Source organism: Anthonomus grandis, chromosome 6, assembly GCF_022605725.1.
Source record: "Anthonomus grandis grandis chromosome 6, icAntGran1.3, whole genome shotgun sequence".
Classification (NCBI taxonomy): domain Eukaryota; kingdom Metazoa; phylum Arthropoda; class Insecta; order Coleoptera; family Curculionidae; genus Anthonomus; species Anthonomus grandis.
In genome coordinates, this window is record NC_065551.1 from 3,840,999 (window position 1) to 3,861,674 (window position 20,676).

At 35.8% G+C, this 20,676-nt stretch overlaps 3 protein-coding genes across 5 annotated transcripts in view; 1 reads left to right on the plus strand and 2 right to left on the minus strand.

The window, feature by feature from the left end:
* The window catches only part of LOC126737848 (lethal(2) giant larvae protein homolog 1), a 173,095-nt gene extending 166,304 nt beyond the window's left edge, over positions 1–6,791 (plus strand). The window contains exon 23 of the mRNA XM_050442912.1: positions 5,795–6,791. Coding sequence (XP_050298869.1) covers positions 5,795–5,887 — 93 coding nt within the window. The 3' untranslated portion in view covers positions 5,888–6,791. The remainder of the gene's footprint in view (positions 1–5,794) is intronic.
* The window catches only part of LOC126737850 (zinc finger CCHC domain-containing protein 10-like), a 621,641-nt gene that overhangs the window by 24,089 nt on the left and 576,876 nt on the right, over positions 1–20,676 (minus strand). The gene's annotated exons all lie outside the window — the stretch shown is intronic.
* The window catches only part of LOC126737853 (uncharacterized), a 123,353-nt gene continuing 115,408 nt past the window's right edge, over positions 12,732–20,676 (minus strand). For all 3 annotated transcript variants that reach the window (XM_050442924.1, XM_050442925.1, XM_050442923.1), the window contains one exon: positions 12,732–20,352. In XM_050442924.1, coding sequence (XP_050298881.1) covers positions 19,367–20,352 — 986 coding nt within the window. In that variant the 3' untranslated portion in view covers positions 12,732–19,366. The remainder of the gene's footprint in view (positions 20,353–20,676) is intronic.

Here is a 20,676-nt window from a genome sequence, read left to right on the forward strand (position 1 = left end):
ATAGGCAAAACTTCCAGCGCTCAGGTAGCGCTCGGTTTTGATGAACCTGGCCAATTACACCCTAAATGTTTGACCTGGCACGATTGCTTAAAAGGATTACCTATCCATTTTCGGTAAACCCCAATATATTAACATAACAAAATACTTAAAAGGGATTATTATATCATTACCTGGCACAACCTCAAAATCGGTTTGGGTCCATTTTACAGGCGACCGTATTATATTTTAAAAAAAGCTGCTTACAAAGCAAAGCTGTACGGTAAAATAATTTAAAATAAGTAGGCATAATTCTCCTAGTCTAAATCTGCTAAAGTTGCATCGGTGGGCGGGCCTATATTTCGCGCACATCATTTACTCCATCTATTCGGTAATCCGACTATAGGGTAATTAGATTTCATCTAGAATTTCCATATTTTCCAGGTGTACTCAGCAGCGTTTTTGCACTTTTTGTATAGCTACTATTGAACCCTTCCAAAATACAATACAGGGATAAAAGTTGTATAGAAAATTATTTAGATTAAAACTAAAATAATAGATAATTTTGTTCTAAATTCAAACACATATGTTTCCTGCTTGCCTAAAGTCTTCTGTGGTGGTTTCCGTTTATAAGGGAGGAGAAATTATAAAAATAATGTGTCGGCAGCGGTCTTCTGCGATCTGTTAAAGGCATTTGATTGCGTGGATCGCGGAATTCTACTGTTTAAGCCGGAAAGATATGGATTTCGAATCCATTCAGTTGTGCACTCGGGTGGGAGATCATCAGCGCTTAACATCAATTGTGGAGTCCCTCAGGGCTCTGTTCTTGGGCCAATATTGTTCCTAATTTATATAAATGAATATCTCTGAAGAATTCACCCTATTGCAGATGCACATCTATCTTGTGGAAAGTGAAATAAATTGTAAGGCTTCTTGAATTATAGCTAATGATCTTAAGATCATTAAGGACTGGTTCACATCTAACCGTCCGATGTTTTGCTGTGCGAGTGGAAAGGGAAGGATTGGGTTAACAACTAGCCCAGACAGTTTACTTCTCATTATTTGAGTCTCACCTTAGGTATGGTATACCATTCCGGGGTGTTGCTAATCAGGGCTTACAAAGCTTAGTTTTTGTTCTTCAAAAAAAAGCAGTCCGCTTTATTGTCAGTATAACACAAAGAGAATCATGTAGAGCACACATTGTGACTCTAAGAGTTTTAACTATTACATCCCTTTTCATACTGGAGACATGTTTCCTTATCTTTCTAAAAAATCATTTGGCGAATTGTTAACTGTGTTAAAACAAGATATTTAATGTTATAATTTGGATGAAAATGACTAAAAACGCGCGTTACAACCGGAACGTGTATCGCGATACATTTAAATACATGCGTTGGCTAGGACCATCCCGTCGTCCGTTGCTTGTGCAGCAAGCTGCGTTTCTCTTCGGTCGATGCGTTGCTGACGCATCGTGTATCGCTTACTATTTAAACCTATGTGTTGTCGTACCAATGCGGTACCGCTGCGTTTCTACCGCATCCGTTGAAACCGGATCGTGTATACCCGCACTTAGGCCGTTTTCAAAATATTTGCAACTACTAGGAGAAAGGCATGTGCCCTTTATTTTATTAATTTTTGAATTTAAATTTTCAAAAATAATAATGCTTAAAAAAGTTTTTCTGAATAGTGGCACAAAAGCTTAAAAAAACTACTTGAAAAGATGATTTTTTCCTGCGAAAAATAATCTACCTGCTTGCTTGAGTACATACACCTGGAAATTTTGGAAAAAATATAATTGGTCCGGTAGATTTCTGACCATTATTCGTAAAAAGTATTTCTTATTTTGGTGAGAGGATTTCGACACTACAACTCTGAAGAACTCTGTTGTTAAGTGAGGTGAAAAATATATGAAAATATGAGACACCATGACTATAATAGTCTAAGAGCCAGCGACACTCGACCCTACGTCATCGGGAATTGTGTTATAAATAATAACAGTGCATAGCTTGGACACGGGCGAGTATGGAACACCCTTGTCGACCGGGCAAATCCTGTGCCAATTAGTGTAATTAATTAATGAAAAATACGAAAATCTTGATTTGTAACGTATTTAGGAATGAAATAAATAAGTACATCACATTGAAGGGGACAGGTGGCACTTTAAGGAAATATATGTGTGCCGCCCCCTCCCCTGTACCGATCCCCTGTTGACCGAGCGCAAAGGGGTTGCTTGTAACTATTGTGCTTACATCATCAAGAATTTTGACAATTTTTTTTTTAAATTGAAGTTTAGAATGTGCACATTAAGAATAATTATGTGTCGTGGAAATTCGTGTGCCAAATGAGATGTTGACCGGTTTTTATCCGTCGGCTCAACTCAATAATTGGGTACTGTACATAGCAGACAACGGAAACTTTGTCCGTTTTTTCTTCAGGACACTCTACATTCCTAGAACAAGATTCTATAGAATTTTTGTCCACCCTATCCGTGTATAATGAGCGTGTCGAATTGGGTGCCTAAGCTAGAGCGGAGACGCAGTTTGGCTCAAGCAGGCGCAAGGTACAGGAGAAGAAATTGTTTATCGTTGGCAGTCGGAAATAAAACATTTCCTTCGAGCCATGAAGTGTTTTATTTGCGGAAAATCCACGAATCTCATACCATTCATGGAAATTTCATTTGAAAGGTGTCGTAACGCAATAGCATTTCAAAAAAATTAAATACGAAGGTCTACAATTTTCCGAGAAAACAAGGAAAAATTATGGATATCACAGAGAGTGCTACCAAAAGGCTTGTGTCATCAAAAGTAGATGGAAAGAAGAATTTGAGAACTTTTTGCGGGGAGAAACATGTTGTAAGTACATAAATGTTCATACCAACTACAGGTTGTATGACACTATATTTCATTGATGATAACTGCAGTAATTTCATTGGAAGTAAAACAGTGAATCTTTGGTATTTTTTCTAATGATGTTAATAACGCATGAGTGAATTTATTGAAAATTGAAGTCACATATTCTTGACTGACAACCAGTCACCCGTTAACATTGATGTTGATGTAATCGACGGATTCCATTATTTGTATATTTTTTCTAAAAATATGCCACAGACCTTTGCCAAATTCTCTGAGTTTCTTTTGAAAAAATTATGCAGTACAACAGCTTCGGAAATTCACGTGGTTTTTCACAGATACTTTCCATATTCAATCAAGGATTACGAACGTGACAATCGAAATGAAGAAGACATTGCATACTCCATAACAGGGCCCGAGCAAACCAGACCAGTCGATTTCGCGAAAAGTTTGAAAAATAAAAAATTCAAAGAAGCTTTTGTTGATTTCCTGTCGAAAAATTTGAAAACGCAAACATTGGCTCTTTATTTTAATGGAAAGAAAGTATTTTTAACCGTAGAGGAGCGTTGTTTGTCATTTCATGCTGCTGGCAATGCCGTGATTTATTGCGAAGAAAAATCGTTTACATGTTTTCACGAAGAAGCAGATACTAGAATAATTTATCACATTGCTCAACTGGAATCAGATTGTACTGTAATGGTCAAGGCAACAGACACAGACATTTTAATCATTCTACTAGGGAACATGCACAAACTGACCAACAAAACTATTTTCATGTCAAGTGTGTCGAATAAGAATAGTGATTGCGTCAACTGTACACAACTAGCACAGGTGTTAGGTGTGAAAGTATGCAAAGCTCTTCCAGCTTTTTATGCATTTACAGGCTGCGACTACACCTCAGCTTTTTTCCAATTGCTGCTAAAAGTTAACGCATTTTCAGAGGCGTTTGGCTTGCTATACCATCCCGACGTTGTAAAAAACAAAAACGTTATGACGAAAATTGAAGAGTTCACCTGCCTTATGTACAATATTAAAAAAGTGAATAGCGTTGATAAAGCAAGATGTGTAATGTGTAAGATGTATGCATCGAAACGCGACAGCGAGAAATTCATGAAAGAAATGAAAGGTTTTGATTCGAGCCTCATTCGGCCCTGTTACAAATCTTTATATAAAAAAATTTTAAGAACGACGCACGTTGCGACAATGTGACACAACGCAACTCAACTGAAATGTTCTCTTTTTAATTCAACGGAAAATGAGTGGGAAGTGAATAATGGTAAGTTGCGTCCACGTTGGTTCGAAGCTGAACATACACCATTATCTGTGGAAGCTATTTTGGTCGCTACCACAGAGAGAGAAGAAGAAAATGATGATGAGGAGTATTCATAAGTACATGTCCCGGTAGTCATTAGCTTGTTTGTTTCGTAATGCGCAAATTGTATTAATTACAGAACGCTACATTTTTATATTGTATAAATTTTTTCAGTAATAAATGTATCAGGCTTGTACTCATATTCAAATAATACGTCAGTTACTTGCATTTCTAAAATATTGCTGTATATAGAAATTAGCTAAAAATTATCAATTTTCGGAATTTCTATTGCAAATTATGCAAATTTCACTTTTAAGTACAAGTTTATATTTCCGAAAAGTATATGATAATGGGGGATCGACGAAAATGGTTTTTAATGAGAAGATAAGAAGCGATCGTAACGGAGATTTAAAAAAAGATAAATATATAACAAATTGACAAAAATCAATCATTTGAAAGTGGAAACATTCTATGCTTCCATATAAATACAATTTAAATGGCAGAAATACTTTGCAATTAATCGCAAAAGTGTGAATTCAATGAGTTGAATGAATTACAATGATCTTGGTATAGGGCTGAAGTCGACCGATAAAAACCGGTCAACATCTCATTTGGCACACGAATTTCCATGGCACACATAATTATTCTTGATGTGCACATTCTAAGCTTCAATTTAAAAAAAAATTGTCAATATTCTTGATGATGTAAGCACAATATGTAGTTACAAGCAACCCCTTTGCTCTCGGTCAACAGTGGTTCGGCACAAGGGAGGGGGCGGCACACATATATTTCCTTAAAGTACCACCTGCCCCCTTCAATGTCATGTAATTATTTATTTCATTCCTAAAGACGTTACGAATCAAGATTTTCGTATTTTTCATTAATTAATTACATTAATTGGCACAGGATTTGCCCGGTCGACAAGGGTGTTCCACACTCGCCCGTGTCCAAGCTATGCACTATTATTCATTATCATATTATTGTTATTATTCATATCTTCAATTCATATATTGAATTGTGATATGAATAGGGTCGAGTGTCGCTGGCTCTCCTACTATAAGTATTTGTTTTACCTTTGTAAACCAATACTCTTTTGTAGAATATATGTGGGAACACTTTCTATTAACATGATTAAAATAATAATAGTAGAAGTATTAATACGTGCAGATGACCCTTTAAAATATTTAGATCACGATTGACTCCCGACGACCAAAGAAATGGTTCAGACAGTTGTTCGTGAAATATTCGAATATCTTGTTAATTTAAACAAATGGTGAATAAATATTTAAATCGTCAACAAACAACTTGTGTCTGAACCATTTTTTTTGCATATTAACACTTTCGGGTGCCTAGATTAAAATGGGTTACTTTATATATTTTGCGGGCGATGTAGTTTCAATTCTCCAATTTAATCCAAGTATTTTTTTAATTAAAATACAAAACGTAGATCATCCAAACTTTGCCTAACATAAAGCGGTGAAAGTGGTAAGTATTAAACATCTGGTAAAGGACAGTTTAAACACTTATGTAATATTTTTGCAGGTTTGGAATAATAAGTTTAAAAACATTGGATTGGTACATTTTTTAACACTGGCTTTTAAAAATGCACTCTATTTACTCTATTTTATTTATATTGAGACAATCTTATTCCTTTCAGACTAAAAAAATCAGCGTTAGCGATTTATTGCTTCGAGCTCCTCTGGCGTTGGCAGAAGATGACACTGAAACTAATCACTTAGGGAATCCTTAATTTCCCTCAGGAATTCACAAAAATTCCTTTTGGTAATTGCTTTAACCAGTTATGTTAAGCTGAAAATTATTTTTGTTATCACTTATCTATTCAGATGAGGAGTATTTTATCGGTTACGTCCATATGTTTATTCGTAGTTTATTTGAAAACCAATTTTTATTTATTGGTTTATTTGTGCATGTGCCTTCAGGTTTTTATTTGTTAAAAAATTATACTTGTACTGTGTGTTATACGTTCCCTGTTAAATTTTTGAACGAGACAAATGTTTTATTATAGATTTTAAAGTAAAATATAATCGAAACTTGAACGACTTCTGCCCCAATATTTGAAATCATACCAACCATGTTATCTAAAATTTGGCAAAATTTTCATATATGAACTAAAATATTTTGTTTCGTTCATAACTTAAATGAGGGAACTGTATATCGGTCGATTTAAGGAACCTTTATTTTATATTTAGTGTGTTAAATTAGTTAAATTACTTTGCTTTTGTATTATGTTTAACCATTTTGTAACTACACAGCATTTAAATTACGAAACAGTGTAGAAAAAAAATGTCTTGATGGTTGTCTATCAGTTTTTTACCTATATAAGTAAGATGTATAATATTAGGGCAGCTTTTTATATAAACAAATTTTGAAAAAAAATATGGTGGAGGTGTTATAGAAATAGTATAAATAATGAGAGTTTGATGGAATGCGCGATAGATACGTTTAGATTTTTTATATATTTAGATTCAAGTGAGAGAATAGAACAATGATAACAACTTTTTTGTTAATCCTTTTTATATTCGATTTATCAGTTATTTTTTAATATATTATTATTAGTATATATTTTTCACTTTACAAAAATGATATACATCACTCAAGTGAATTGGTTATTAAAAATTTTATTTCATATTTTATATTGAGGTTTTATTTCTGATGCCACCGATATAACGAGAAAAACGAATAATAGTGACAAGCACAATCTTAGGGCCAGATATGGAGCATGTCTTAAATGCACGAGTTTAATTCCATTTATTTTAAATTTCCCTTAAATTAGTACAGCGTTGAAATATTGCGTATGTTAATTATTAGGATATATCTTGAGAGGTACAGATGCGGTTACTATTTTTTTTTTAATTATTGGCGAAGAAATTCTTTATGAATACTGGTAGTCCTTGAACCCCCGGTAGTGTGGGACTCCGTGACCGGTTACCCACTAAAACTTCCCCGCTGGGTAGTACCAGTTGGTTCCCTGCACAGTGGTCTACTCTGTTGCAGTCCTATTATACCCCATAGATTGACTCCCACATATTCAGTTCTGTTGCTTCTAGGAAGTCGAGTATTTTGCCCAGTGGTGTAGTTCTTATCCTTTCTGGCGAGGGTTTGGCTTCGGCCAGGGCTGTCGCCCCGATCTGGTTGAATGCTTCGCAGAAGCGTTGAATGTGAAGAGATACGATTACTATATGACGCAGAGTGTTGCGACCAATGGATCAAATTAACAAAATCATGCATATAATAATGACAATAATAAAAACGTTTATTAATCCAATTCAAACATAACTGACAGCGAAAATAGGTACATGGATTCAAATACAAATGTCAGCTTCTGAACAAAAAGTTGTTCTAACCTGCTAAATGAAATACTAAACTACAAAAAATAAGTCAGAACCTTAGATATATAATATACATTTTCAAATCTGAGATGTTACAGAAGTTCAGACCTACATGATGAAATTGGTAAGACAGATGAAATCTAAACCTAACCCGTGCTATTTAATATTCATTTGTCTATAACTAATCCTATGGACTTCACATTTCCATAATAAGGCAAAGTAGTTATGTAGTTGAATAAGGCGATTTTTAGCGTTTGTCCTGATTAGGCAAAAAAGATATGTTGTAATTTACCTAGTAGTAGTAGTAGTAAGGGTGGGGGAGCTAGAGCTCGGCAAGTAGGCCTGAACAGTCCCTTTTTGCCAACCCCAGAATCCCCCACCCCTACGCCACCACTCCCAATGCGCGGTCTTCACTGAGTCGGTCCGTACTTTTTTTAATAAAGGCTTGCACGTTGTCCCAGTCCAGATATTTAAGATCTTCGCGTTAGAGGGTCGTTGCTCCGAAAGTTTTCCTTCTCAGGCGATTCCACTTCACATATGTTCTCTTATACCAAGAAAGGTAGATGCCTGATTAAACTGTTGTGCCCGGTTAGGATTCCCACCAAGTCTTTGATACTTTGTCGGGTCTTTGTTAGCAGTCGCCTTGCTTTAGAGCCGTCATGGTCTGGTATCATTTCCTTGGCCTGTCTACATTCTTCTGTCCTCCAATTCTTCCTTGTTTTTTCCCAGGCCCAATTATTAAGTGCCTGGGAAATTTGTTTTTTGCTAAGACCGAGACAAGGTTCGAGGCCTACGAAGGGGTTAATGGAACCTTGTCTTGCCAGTTCGTCGGCCCGCTCATTGCCCTCGACATCTTGGTGTCCTGAGACCCAGCTCAGTCTCACTTCCCTGTGTGCTGCAAGCCTTTCCACTGCGCCTCTGCGTTCCTGGACTAGCGCTGAGCTGGCCCTGGCTTTCTGAATCGCCTTGAGGGCAGCTTTACTATCAGAGTAGATGGAAATCCCAACGTTACCTTCCAATGCCTCTCGTTTGTTTGCTACTTCGAGTATAGCAAACACCTCCACTTGGAAAACTGTGGTGTGTTTTCCTAGCGGTAAGTATTCCCCTGTGTTCGTTTCCATCCTGTAAACTCCGGCTTTGGCTTAATTGGTGCTTTTCATCCATGATCCATCTGTGTACCAGGCTTGGAAACCACTTGGTTCGCCGACCATTCTTCCCCTGTCGAGATTTCGATTTAAAACCCCTTCTTTAACCTTAGTTTGCCACTTTCTGTAGTGCATCTGGATGTCAGAATTGGTATGTTCTTACATATCCTGAGAGCAATCGTTATATGGCCATGTCCTAAGTAAACATTGCGCCACCCTCCGCTATCCTTCATCCTCTTATACACCGCTATAGCCTCCCTCTCAATCCAGACTGGGAGGTCCGGTAGCCCAAAAAGAATATTTAGTGGTGCTGCAGGTGTAGTTCTCATAGCTCCAGTAATTCCCAAGCAGACATGCAGAGAGTAGTCTTTGCAGTCTGATGTCAGCTTTTGGGCGTTGGTGACCTTCAATACGGCTGGCCACTATACCACAGATCCGTATGAGATCCTCGGTCCTGTGACTGCAGTATAAAGCCACTGGAGAACGTGGGGTTTTAGGCCCCATCTTGTACCTACTGTTCGCCGTAATTGCCATATTAGGGTCGTTGCCTTATTTACTGCCTGCTCTACGTGAGTTTTAAACGTGAGCTTGCTGTCGTAAGTATTTGACCTGCTGCCTCAAAGTTAGGCGAGTCTGATACATAATGGAAGGTTTAAAGCCTGTCAAATTCCGCCTCTTAGTAAAGAAAATGAGGTCGGTCTTTTCAGGGTTGACCGACAGCCCTGTCTTCCGACACCACTGTTCCACTATCCTGCACGCGACTTGCATCCGCTCACAGACTGTGATCACGAATTTACCCGTGACCATCACTAGTCCGTCGTCCGCTGTGCATAGAATCCTTCAAGTTCTAGCTTTCTAAGGAGACTCTCCATCACCAGGCACCAAAGGCGTGGTAAAAGGCAACTGCCTTGCGGGCAGCCGCCTTTCACCCTGGTCTCGACATGACAGTCTCCCAGTGTAGCACTGATCTTCCGGTCTTCCAGCGCCGTTTTGACCCACCTGACAAGATGAGCCGGAGTGCCCCTGGTCAGGAGGGCTTGGTAGATAGTATCTGTTTTTGCCTTATCAAATTTCTTCCACGTCAAAGAAAAGAGCAAGTGCTATTTCCTAGTTCTCTATGGCTTTTTCAGCTTTACTCACTACAGAGTGAAGTGTCGTTTCCGTCGACTTCCCTTTCATGTAGGCATGCTGATTCGTATGTAGTGGCGATTTTGTTAGAATTTCCTCTGTTATCTACCTGTCTATAAGCCTTTCTATAGTCTTTAGTAGAAATGAAGTCAGGCTTATTGCCCTAAAGGACTTCGGTTAACGTTAGTCTTTCTGGCCCGGTTTTGGGATAAGACTACATTTGCCGCCCTCCATGTTAGTGGAACATACCCCCTTGCAATGCTGGCCTCAAAAATTCTCTTTAAGTAAGGCAGTGTGATTTCAAGGCCTACCTGCAACATCATGGGTATGATTCCATCAGATCCCGCAGCCTTATATGGACTAAACTCACCCATTGCCCAAGCTATGGCTTCGTTTGTTACTATGTTTTTGGCGGGGTTCCAATCCGGATCGTTTCCTTCTCCAGGAAAGTGAGTTTTAAGGAGAAGCTCGATGGTCTCGTCTTTGTTTGAAGTCCATAGTTGACCTTTCTTCAGGCAACCTATCTCGGTTTTCCTGTCAGAGCCCAGTAGCTTTAGAAGACGGGCTGTGTCTGAGAGAGATTCCATCTCTCCACAGAACTTACGCCAGCAGTCTCTTTTGCATCATCGGACTTCGTTTTTGAATTTCCTTCTAGCTGTTAAGTATAAACCCCAGTTCTATTGAGCTCCCCCCTTGAGAGCGCGGTGGTGCGACCTTCTTACGTCTTTTTTAAGACGGTCGAAAGTGTCATTCCACCAGGGCAATCTCTAATTTACCTAAGTAAGTGTAATGTTTACCTAGTGTAATTTACCTAAGTAACAGGGTGTAACTAACGTCCTGCATAAATAATCCTAAGTTCACCACAAAATTCGTATTTTTCATGTCAAAACACATAAAGTCGCCAATTTTCAAGACGATACTGCTTAAAATCACAAAATTATTAAGAAATTTCAAATTAAAATCTCAACTTTAAATACCCTGTTACTCGTAAACCCGCAACATTTTTTATGAGACATGTTAAGCTCAATCGCCATATTTTGGTGTGTAGTATCTCCAGTTCAGAGTTTACCCATTCTTAATGATTCACCCTGTATAATAAATTTTGAAAAGCACGTACAGGAAATTCGAAATTATAAAATTTATTTATTATTTCAATAAGCTAACGATGAAAATAATGAACATTAATTGCATAAACGAGAATGTATTGAATAGCCTGAATCTAATAGTTTTAAAAGAAATCTAATAATTTTAAAAGAAATCTGTCTGACATTTTGATCTCGCAACTTTAAAAAGAAATTAAGTGTTTTTTAAGAAGTACGATGGCTTGGGATAGTTTTAATACTCTTGCTATGCTTTCAATAGAAAAAAATTGTGCCGAATATTTTAGATTTTGATAGTAAAGTGAAGATGAAGTATTTGCTGCCTTAAAAAATAGAACTCATTTTAATTGAAAGAAATAAAGATATAGAAAAAGTTTCCTTCCACCCATATTTTACATTTAAGATTTAGTTGGATTTTTAATTATAATTTCAGCTTTAACTATTTTATCCCTACAAGTACCATATTTACTAGGAGATCCTGATAATTTTGTACCAGCAAACCCTTTAGTAACACGAGTTCATATTCAACCTGAATCATATGTTTTATTTGCTTACGCAATTCTACGAAGAATTCCTAACAAATTAGGAGGAGTAATTGCTTTAGTCTGATTTTGTAGTTTTCTTCTTTAAATACTTTCTTTTTTTTTACATTCGATTTCACCCGGCTTGATAATGGAAGAATTCAAACAGATGAATTCTACTCCGTGCAAAGCCATACATTTTAAGAGAATACGAATGCTCCATAAATGTTTATTTAATGAGTATCGGTCAAGAATGTGGGCGCGGAATCTGCAGTTTTTTTAGCTTGCGACTTCTCTTTTTTATTCTTCATATCATATTACCATTTACTTACTTGCATCCCCCAAATTAAAAATCCACGAACCGCTACTGACTCAGACAGAGTTTTGAACCACGACATTCGAGTGCTCGGTAGATTACTGCAAAAGGAGTGTTGTCATCAATGTCCTTTCAATAAATAGGGCTTTTAATTTCTCAGAGCACCCTCCGTCTTTCTCACCAGGTGATGTGGATTTGCTTGTCTGGTAGGCGTATTGTGGCATATGCAGGGGTATTTTAATACCTTCTGCTAGGCATGGATCAATCATCCGCTTTATCGTCTCCAGCAGGAAAGTGGTAAGACTGATTGGTCGTATACCCTTTAAAATTGCCTTATAGGCATACCAAAGTTTGAGGTCGATGAATAAAATATCCATTGCTACCACACAGTTTGGCTTACTAATCGCTTGTGTGTTTTAACGTTAACCGCTTTAATTTTTATTGGTACGTATTAGACAATTTGATGCTGCTTACAATGAGGTATCACCTTACAACATTGAATTCTAACGTGTGTATACCAATGTGTATAATTCCAATGTATGCAATGTTCTAAGTGTGTCACACAGTGGAGGTTCCTATTTGACCTATCAAAGTGAAGCTAGCTGGAAATGAGAAAGTGAACTTCGCTCTATATAACTTAATTACCGCATTTTATTATTTATTTTCTTTAGAAAGGTGTTAAGGGTGGTTCGTTTTGAAATGAAAGCACTATATGTAGATTTGTGCCAAATTGTAAAAGTGTGTGTTTCGTAAAGAAAAGAGGCAAGCAATTTTTGAGTACTATTTGCAAGAATTAGGAGCATAAACTTACTTACCTTCATTCCATGGTGCAATAATTATAAAAAAAAAACAAAATATATAAAAAGGTATGTATTTACAGCACTTATCAATAACTATTACTACACAGAGAATATGTACAATTTCATGTAATAAAAAAATATTGCAAACACTTTTATAGCATTTAATAACACGTATCCTAGGCAACTTAAAGACTATATTATTTATTTACAACATAATGACTAGAATGGTTTATGGTAAAAATAAACACCAAACATATAAAATTGCCTATGTATAACTAAAAAATAGAACTACGTATAACTAAAATACTGATTGTTAAAATATATGTAACAATAATCTTGCCATGAATAAAATGGCGGTTGGGACGAGCTTAACAGTTATAAAAAACAAGATCGCTTGCAAGAAAAGGCAACTGGATATTTAAAAGAAAAATGCGTTTAGATTAAAGAAATACTAACGATTTGCCATTACAATAATTTTAATTTAGGTGCTTATAAATAGTTCGGCGAATAAATCCTATTCTACTTTTCGAAAGAAATTCTTATTTAAGTCATGTCTTAATACGATAATTTTAATACGAAAAAAACTATTTATGTTTAGATAGATTCTGAAAAGCTTTTAAAAAGTTATGATACCATAAAACGGAATTGGGCTCAGCAAAATTATTTAAATGTAAATCTACTAATTCGTGTAATTTATTTTATTCTATCGCAGCAGTATTTCCAATAATATCAAGAAAACCTTTTTTGACTTATTTTTGAAACGAAAAAAGATCAATTTAAATGTTTTCCTGTATTTGAAGGTAAAGGGTTAAAATTTGATAAAAGCAAACTACAAACTTGTCTGTGTTCCAAATTAACTCTCTAAGATATTTGACTTGTACTATTCAGACAGAGTAAGTTCTAATCTTGAAGGGTCTGTAGCATGTTTATGATATATTGGATTCTAGAGACCGTGTGGTCGGGCTATTTTATGACTTAAGTCGAGTCTTCGACACAATAGATCCCAAGCTAGTTAAGAAAGCCTGTAGTGTTGGTGTGCTCTCAATTGGGTTAAAACATATTTCCAGAGAAACCGTAGAAGGGAAATTACCGCGATCTGTTTCCCAAGATTCTAAATCAAAAGGAGAAGAAATTCTAAAAATCGCAGTTCATGAGATGCATAGGGCGATTTTTGAAATGAAAAACAAAGTCTTTTAAGTTCTGTTTAATAAGTGTCTTATAAAAGGAAAAATACCACAATGGAGCAACGCAAACATTACCCTTATACATAAAAAAGGCGACATAAGCAATATTAAAAATTACTATCCTATTAATCTGCTGTCTCACATGTACAAGTATTCGAATCATCGCAAATAGCTTAAAAGCAAAACTTTATCAGCTAAGGGAATAGGCTGGGTTTTCATCAGGTTATGGCACGATCATCTCAAAGTCCTAAAGAATCTATATAACAGTCCTAAAGAATCTATATAACAGAGTTCTAGAAAACTCCATTGAATGCAATAAATCACTTGTCCTGATATTCTTGTACTACGAAAAAGACTAGACACTATAAACCAGCATTAACAAATAAATTCAAAATAAATAGAGCTAGAGTTCAGCAGGGAAGCACTATTTTGCCGAAACTTTTTACGAAATTGCTCAAGTATATTCAGTTTAAATCTGTAAATTTGGAAAATCTAGGATTAAATACACGTTAAAAGCCTAACATATTTAAGATTTGTAGATGACAGAGTCCTAACATCAGATCGCCTCGACCTTGCTACGAACATGCTACAATGGATAAACTCTGCTTCTTTTTAAGGTCAGACTAAAAATTAATGTGACAAAAACGCAATTCATGACTAACCTTGTACTCGGTGAAGGAGTATACATAGATGATACCAAGTAGAAGAAACCCCACCAAGTATTTTAGCCACGAAATCCATGTAAACAGAGATAATCAAACTTGCAAATTGCTTAGGCGGATAGGATTAACTTGGGGCGCATTTGGGATGTTAAGGCACATATTAAAGTTAGATCTACCAATTCGTTTAACCAAAGTGGCACAGCGTGCATTGGAACACATCACAATCACGTGTACATCACAAACGCTGAGCTACGTAGAAGAACCAGAGTGAGTGACGCAGTAGAACGAATAGCTAGACAGGACGCAGACGACAACCACCAACTACATGGTCTGATGATATTAAACGGATCTAGATAAATTGGATACAGGAGGCACAAAATAGGAAGGTGGAAGTAATCAAGGGAGAATTATGGCCAGCAGTGGAATATGAGCTAATTGATAAAGATAATGATGATTATATTTGCAGAAAATTCAACAGCAGTCTGAACCCTATCAGTATAGGGTAATCTGGGAGGCATGGTTTGTGGCAGGGATCAATCTCGAGTGCTTTATTCTTAATTTTATTTATATATTAAATACATCATCAGAATCTTGGGACGTGCAGCTCTATATGTTTCGCAAAAACGCTGGCATAAATCATGATTTTATAGTAAATCTTGCAGAGAAAACAATATTTGCAATTGCTTCGGACCTAATGTTCGTCAGAAAGTAGCATGGGAGAACCATATTCTATTATTTGAAATAAAATAGTTCTTTGTGTTTTTAATTAGACATAATCTGGTGCTACCATACTGTAGATTGTCTGTAAGCCAGAACTCACGTTGGCATTGGTGTACAAAGAAGTACATTAGGGTACGGTATTCAAAACGAATGCAATCTTTAATGAAAAAAGAGTACAGTTCTAATATATTTATAAATGAATCAATAATGTGCCTAATTGAACATGCTATTTATTGGGTTCTGGAATGTAGCTTATTATTGTAATTTCATTGATGAATGGAAAACTTTGATTTTTTTTTAATGAAAAACTCTGAAGGGAAAGAGCCTTTTTAATTGTTACCTTCTTTTTAAATCTTCGCTTAAGACTTATAGTTATTATACCTGGTAATCACGAGTTTACTATAATAACATAAGAAGGTGGCGCCCAGTATGATTGATGATGTAATACAAAAAGGTACAAGTCAAAAAATCGCTTTATGTTCATAAAGCTGGCCACAAACTTTCGTTTTCCGTACTCAGTATTGAATTCGTTTTTCGAATTTATCCAAGACAAATATTCTGTACGAAAAAAAAGCCGGACATGTGCATATAATAACTGTATATGTGAGGAGGTAATTTTTTGTGCCATATACAGAGGATCTCACGCGCTCAGTTTTAGAAAAGAGAAGGAGAGGCGTGAAAGAATTTTTAATATTATTACTATTGTACACAGGGAAAAAAAAGGTTTTTGTAGTTTTAACAACATATTTTGAATTTAAACAAAATAAAGAGAAGAAAAAAACGATACGGATGAAGATCTAAACGAATTTGGAGCTGGTTTGGATTCAAACATGCGCAAATTGGCTGTTTTTTTGACATACCAAACTGTCAAGAAAGTTTGACCTAACCTAAAATCGGTTTAGTTGTTTAGTTCTTTTATATGTCTGTTTGTCTGTGTATACATTTAGTTTTGTTGCTTCCGAACCATTGAAAATACGCATTTAGAAAAAAATAAACGTTTAGCTTTTTTGATGGATGTATTCAAATAGCTGAACATAATAAACCTCATAGATGGTAGGAAAATGACTCTGATTTTTAATTTTCACAACATAACTACACGAAATAAATATATATAACGAATTTTGTAGGTTAGGGTCAATAGGGAGACAACAAGGGTGACAAAAGTAAAATTTTCAAAAGGGTTGGAAAACTGATATTAAATCGATTTGGAATAATAGACTTCAAAATAATAAATTATTTCAATTTCATCCTTGAGCCATGAATGAAAAAAAATGAATAGAACAGTAAATATTTGGGAATTTTGTAATTTTATTTAATTTTAGTAGGTTATTTTTAACCTAGCTCAAAAATGACAAATTATAAAAATTGTTTTCACCTTATTAAGGGAGAGTGGGGTAATTGGGCGCAGCGGGCAATGGGTTCCTAAAACGAAATCTTGAAATAAAACTTAGGCAGCCAGAAGGCACCAGCATAAATAGAATTGCTCCTTTTAACTCTGACTCGACCAAGGAGTTTTTCGAGACTCTGAAAGTGGTAATGGACAGACATAAGTTTCCTCCAAACAGGATTTTTAACATGGACGAGACGGGGTCACTTTGGTGCAAAAGTTTATGGACCTAAGGGTGCTAAAAAAGTTGGAGCTGTTATTTCGGCGGAGCGTGGACTATTGTTCGTCCACAGCAGTATTTGCAGTTAGTGCTGGAGGTAACTATTGACCACATATGCTAATATACCCAAGGAAGCGAATGTCCCCAGCCCTACAAAAAAATGGACCAATTCGAGCTCTTTACGCCTGCTCTAAAAATGGATGGATCAATTTAGACTTGTTCATTAAATGGTTAAAACGTTTTGAAAATAGCGTCAATCCTACAGAACACGATCCTATTCTCTTTGTTCTAGACAATCACTCCAGTCATATATCGCTAGAAGCTTATTTATTTTGTAAAAGCAAATTTATTCACATGGTCTCTGCTACCTCATACTTCTGACCACCTTCAGCCACTGGACCTAACATTTTTTAGTCCTTTCAAAAACCAACTCTCTCGGGAAATTGATCTACAGCTGACCAATACAGGACATTAAAGAATTTTAGAATACGACTTAGCTGAACTTTTAAATAGCATTTTTAAAAGAAGCTACTATGGAGAAAGCCCTTTCTGGCTTTAGAACTGCTGGAATATATCGGTTGAACCCGGATAAATTCACCGAGGATGATTTTGCACCTGCTACTGGACCTTCTACATCACGGGAATCTCCAGTAAATCAGTATAAAATAGTTAATTCGAACAAGACCTTTCCACATCAGACAACCCGTTTTTCAGCTTTGCTCCGATTCCAAAAAAGAAATCAAAACTTAAGCCTAAGAGAAAATCTCGTGGTAAACAGTGCTCCGAAATACTAACATCGACCCCTATGAAAGAGCAATTAGAAAAAGCTGAGGAGAAAAGAAGAACAACAGCAGCCAAGAAAGTTAAGACTGTAAAAAGAAACTTAACAGATAACAAGATAGAAGACAACACTAAAAAAACAAGATTGGTAACAAAGAAAAAAAGAAGGTTGTCAGAAACAAGTAGTGAATCTGATGTTAGCAAAGCTGTTTGCGATGACGACGACCAAGATGATTCGGATCATTTTGACGATGTTGAACGTAGAGATAACACTAACGAAGTGTGTGGCATTTGTGGGGAATTCGGTCGCAATAGGGAGCTATGGTACAGATGCGTTGGCTGTTCCACATGGAATCATGCGGCATGTAGTGATGCTGATCGAGCTGAAGGTTATCTATGTGATTATTGCAGTATTAATTAAAAATATGTTTAATGGACTTAGATAAACTTTTATTTCGGTTAAATGTTAATAAACACGTTATAAAACGCTCTTGATGTGTCATTTTTTATTATCAAAGAATATTTTAAATTACGCGCACAATTCCCCATCCTCTGCGTACAATTACCCCATAGGGTGGGGAATTGTGCGCTTTGTACTTTTTTGTTTTTTTTTTGTTGTGGTACTTGGTTCTACAAAACATAAACAAATATTTCTTTTTACATAATAAAAGTATAATATATGCTCTTAATTTTCTATAAGTATCAGTATAATAAGATCAATGGTTTAGTCATGAAAGCACATCTTGCTTAGGTGCGCACAATTCCCCATTCTCCCTTAACCATTAAATTTTGTAAAAATATTACATTTATATATTTTTATACTTTTTCAAGGGCTTATTATATACTTCAACAAGTGTAGCATACTGTAGCACTAGCATACCTGCAAAAGGTACTATAGGGATAGTTGCTTTAAAAACTAATGTAAGAAAAATTTTAATGAGAGATAGTGTTGTAGTTTGGGTGTGAATCCAGTATGGTATTTTATTGGCTCCCACTTTTGTATGTGATTCTCTTTTTGTAATTTAACAAAAAATATTTTATTTTATTTTATATGAGATATTTCTGGCAGATCTGAATTTGACAATTAGATATTCTGAGTATGCGTGCAATATGTTTGTGGGGTTTATTTGAGAATTTTGCTATCCTTTTTATTATTTTAATGTGTATGCAGTACTTATATTTTCTTTTACTTCTTAGTTAACGCATTTTTAAGTTAAACTATATTGTTGTTCTATAAATTGTTTTTCTCATTTACGTTTTTAATGCACCCAATTTTAGGCGTACCTAGGCGCACTAATAGTAGCGAGTAGCACCAATACCCACCTTGCCTAGCCAAAATTAATTAAAATATTTAGTTAAGATAATTACAGTAATTATCAGAATACCGCATTAATACTTTTGTATGCTACATAAAAGAGGAAAAAAATTTAAGGTTAGCTCATCCTGTACATATGGCGTTACAATTTTATGTAATAGGTAATATTTCTTTTTCACACTTTTTACTCATTTCCTTGTTTTTCCTCAACAAATGCTTTTCATAGAAACCTAAATATCTTCTAAGTCTAAGCTATTAAAAAAATAAAATAAAACTCATTTGCCATTATTTTGTTCAGTCAAATTGGTCACTGTATCGGCAGATACCAAGTCGCAATATAGCACTGGAGATATCCTCCCAAATAAAGAGAAAGTCATTCAACTCGACAGCCGAAGAACCTGCAACTTCTCCCAGCAATAGAATTAAAGCTTGATGAAGTCCTTGCTAAAGAAGTGCTCAAAATTTCCGTAATTGGCTCTATTGCAGTTATTTATAGATCTAAATAATTCGTCTCGTTTTATTGGTACCCACAACAAGAGTCCTTTTAAAGACTACTTATCTAACTGGTTTATGTGTTTTACCTCAGCAGCCATAATTATATTCACAACTCCGTGGTAATCTCATCTTGAGGTCTAAACCCTAACTGATAAAAGTCGTCCTCTAAAAATAGCGGAGAGCCACTTATAAACTCCTTACTACTTTTCCAAGCAATTGGGTCGAACTCCGACGAAGTTCCGACCAAGGAGTACTCAAACTTCCACTCCGGATTTAAATTAGACGCCGAAAGCTTTTCATAGTTAGTACTAAATGTTTTTATTGCAGCTGTTTGAAGGCTTAGTGACGACCCATACGGTTGGTCTGGCTTAAAGGTACTCATAGTAGTACTCCCTCGTACAGAGTACTCCATCTCTTCGACATCACTTGGTATTATTGGTGATTGGAGAAAGTTAATCAGCTGAGCCACCTGAGGTTGTGAAGAAGAATCACTCATCCTCTTATACCTTTTTAAAGCCTTCTCAGCCCAGGTTAAGATATGTTCCCAGTCATCTGGCATTGACACTGTGTCAACAGATCTGTTTAACAAAAACAATATCTTTGCAAGATCCCTTACTACAGGTTTGTATGCTGCGATAGCGCTGTGATCCCCCTCATGATGCAGCTGTCTGATCTGGTGTCTGGTATCATTAAGCATATCTAGATAGCACTGAGAATACGGCCTTAAAGTCTCAAGTTGTTTCAAAAAGTCCTTTTTTTCAGGAGTGGACTCATCACTTTCCGAACTGGTATCACTCTCTATACATTTTTTTCTTTTAAATTTAATATATATAAACGCTGCAAAGAATGCTACAAGACAGAGTATTAGTCCAGCAAATACTCCGGTTAAAATCGTAAGAGTATCGGAAGATAGTCCCAAGAAATTTCCATTATGGACACATATTAGCCCCATGAAGTCCACCTTGGTACTCCAGGATTCGTGGTAACCGAAAGGACAAGCATCGACGCACTTTCTTGAGGGGTAAACGATTAAGTTGGGACATTTCTGGCAACCTTTTGGGCCGCAGTTTAGGCAGGATGGTTCGATGCAATCTGAAATTAAAAAAGAAATATGTTATTTAAGAGCAATATTATGGTTGTTGCAAAATTATGCTAAATATTTGATATGTAAAATTTAATATATGTAGCCTTTTCAATCACGGTTAAAATACCATAAAATTCGATAACATTCTAATTATTTTTTAAGAACTTATTATTATTAAATTTTATTTGGAAAGCGGCGTTTAATTTATTAAATAAACAATAACATTGCGATGCGTATACTAAGTACCCTAACCAGAGCATGAAATTCCACTTAATTCTCTGTTACTTAACTTTAAGGTGATTTTCACTTATTAATAATAGGCTTACGTTTTT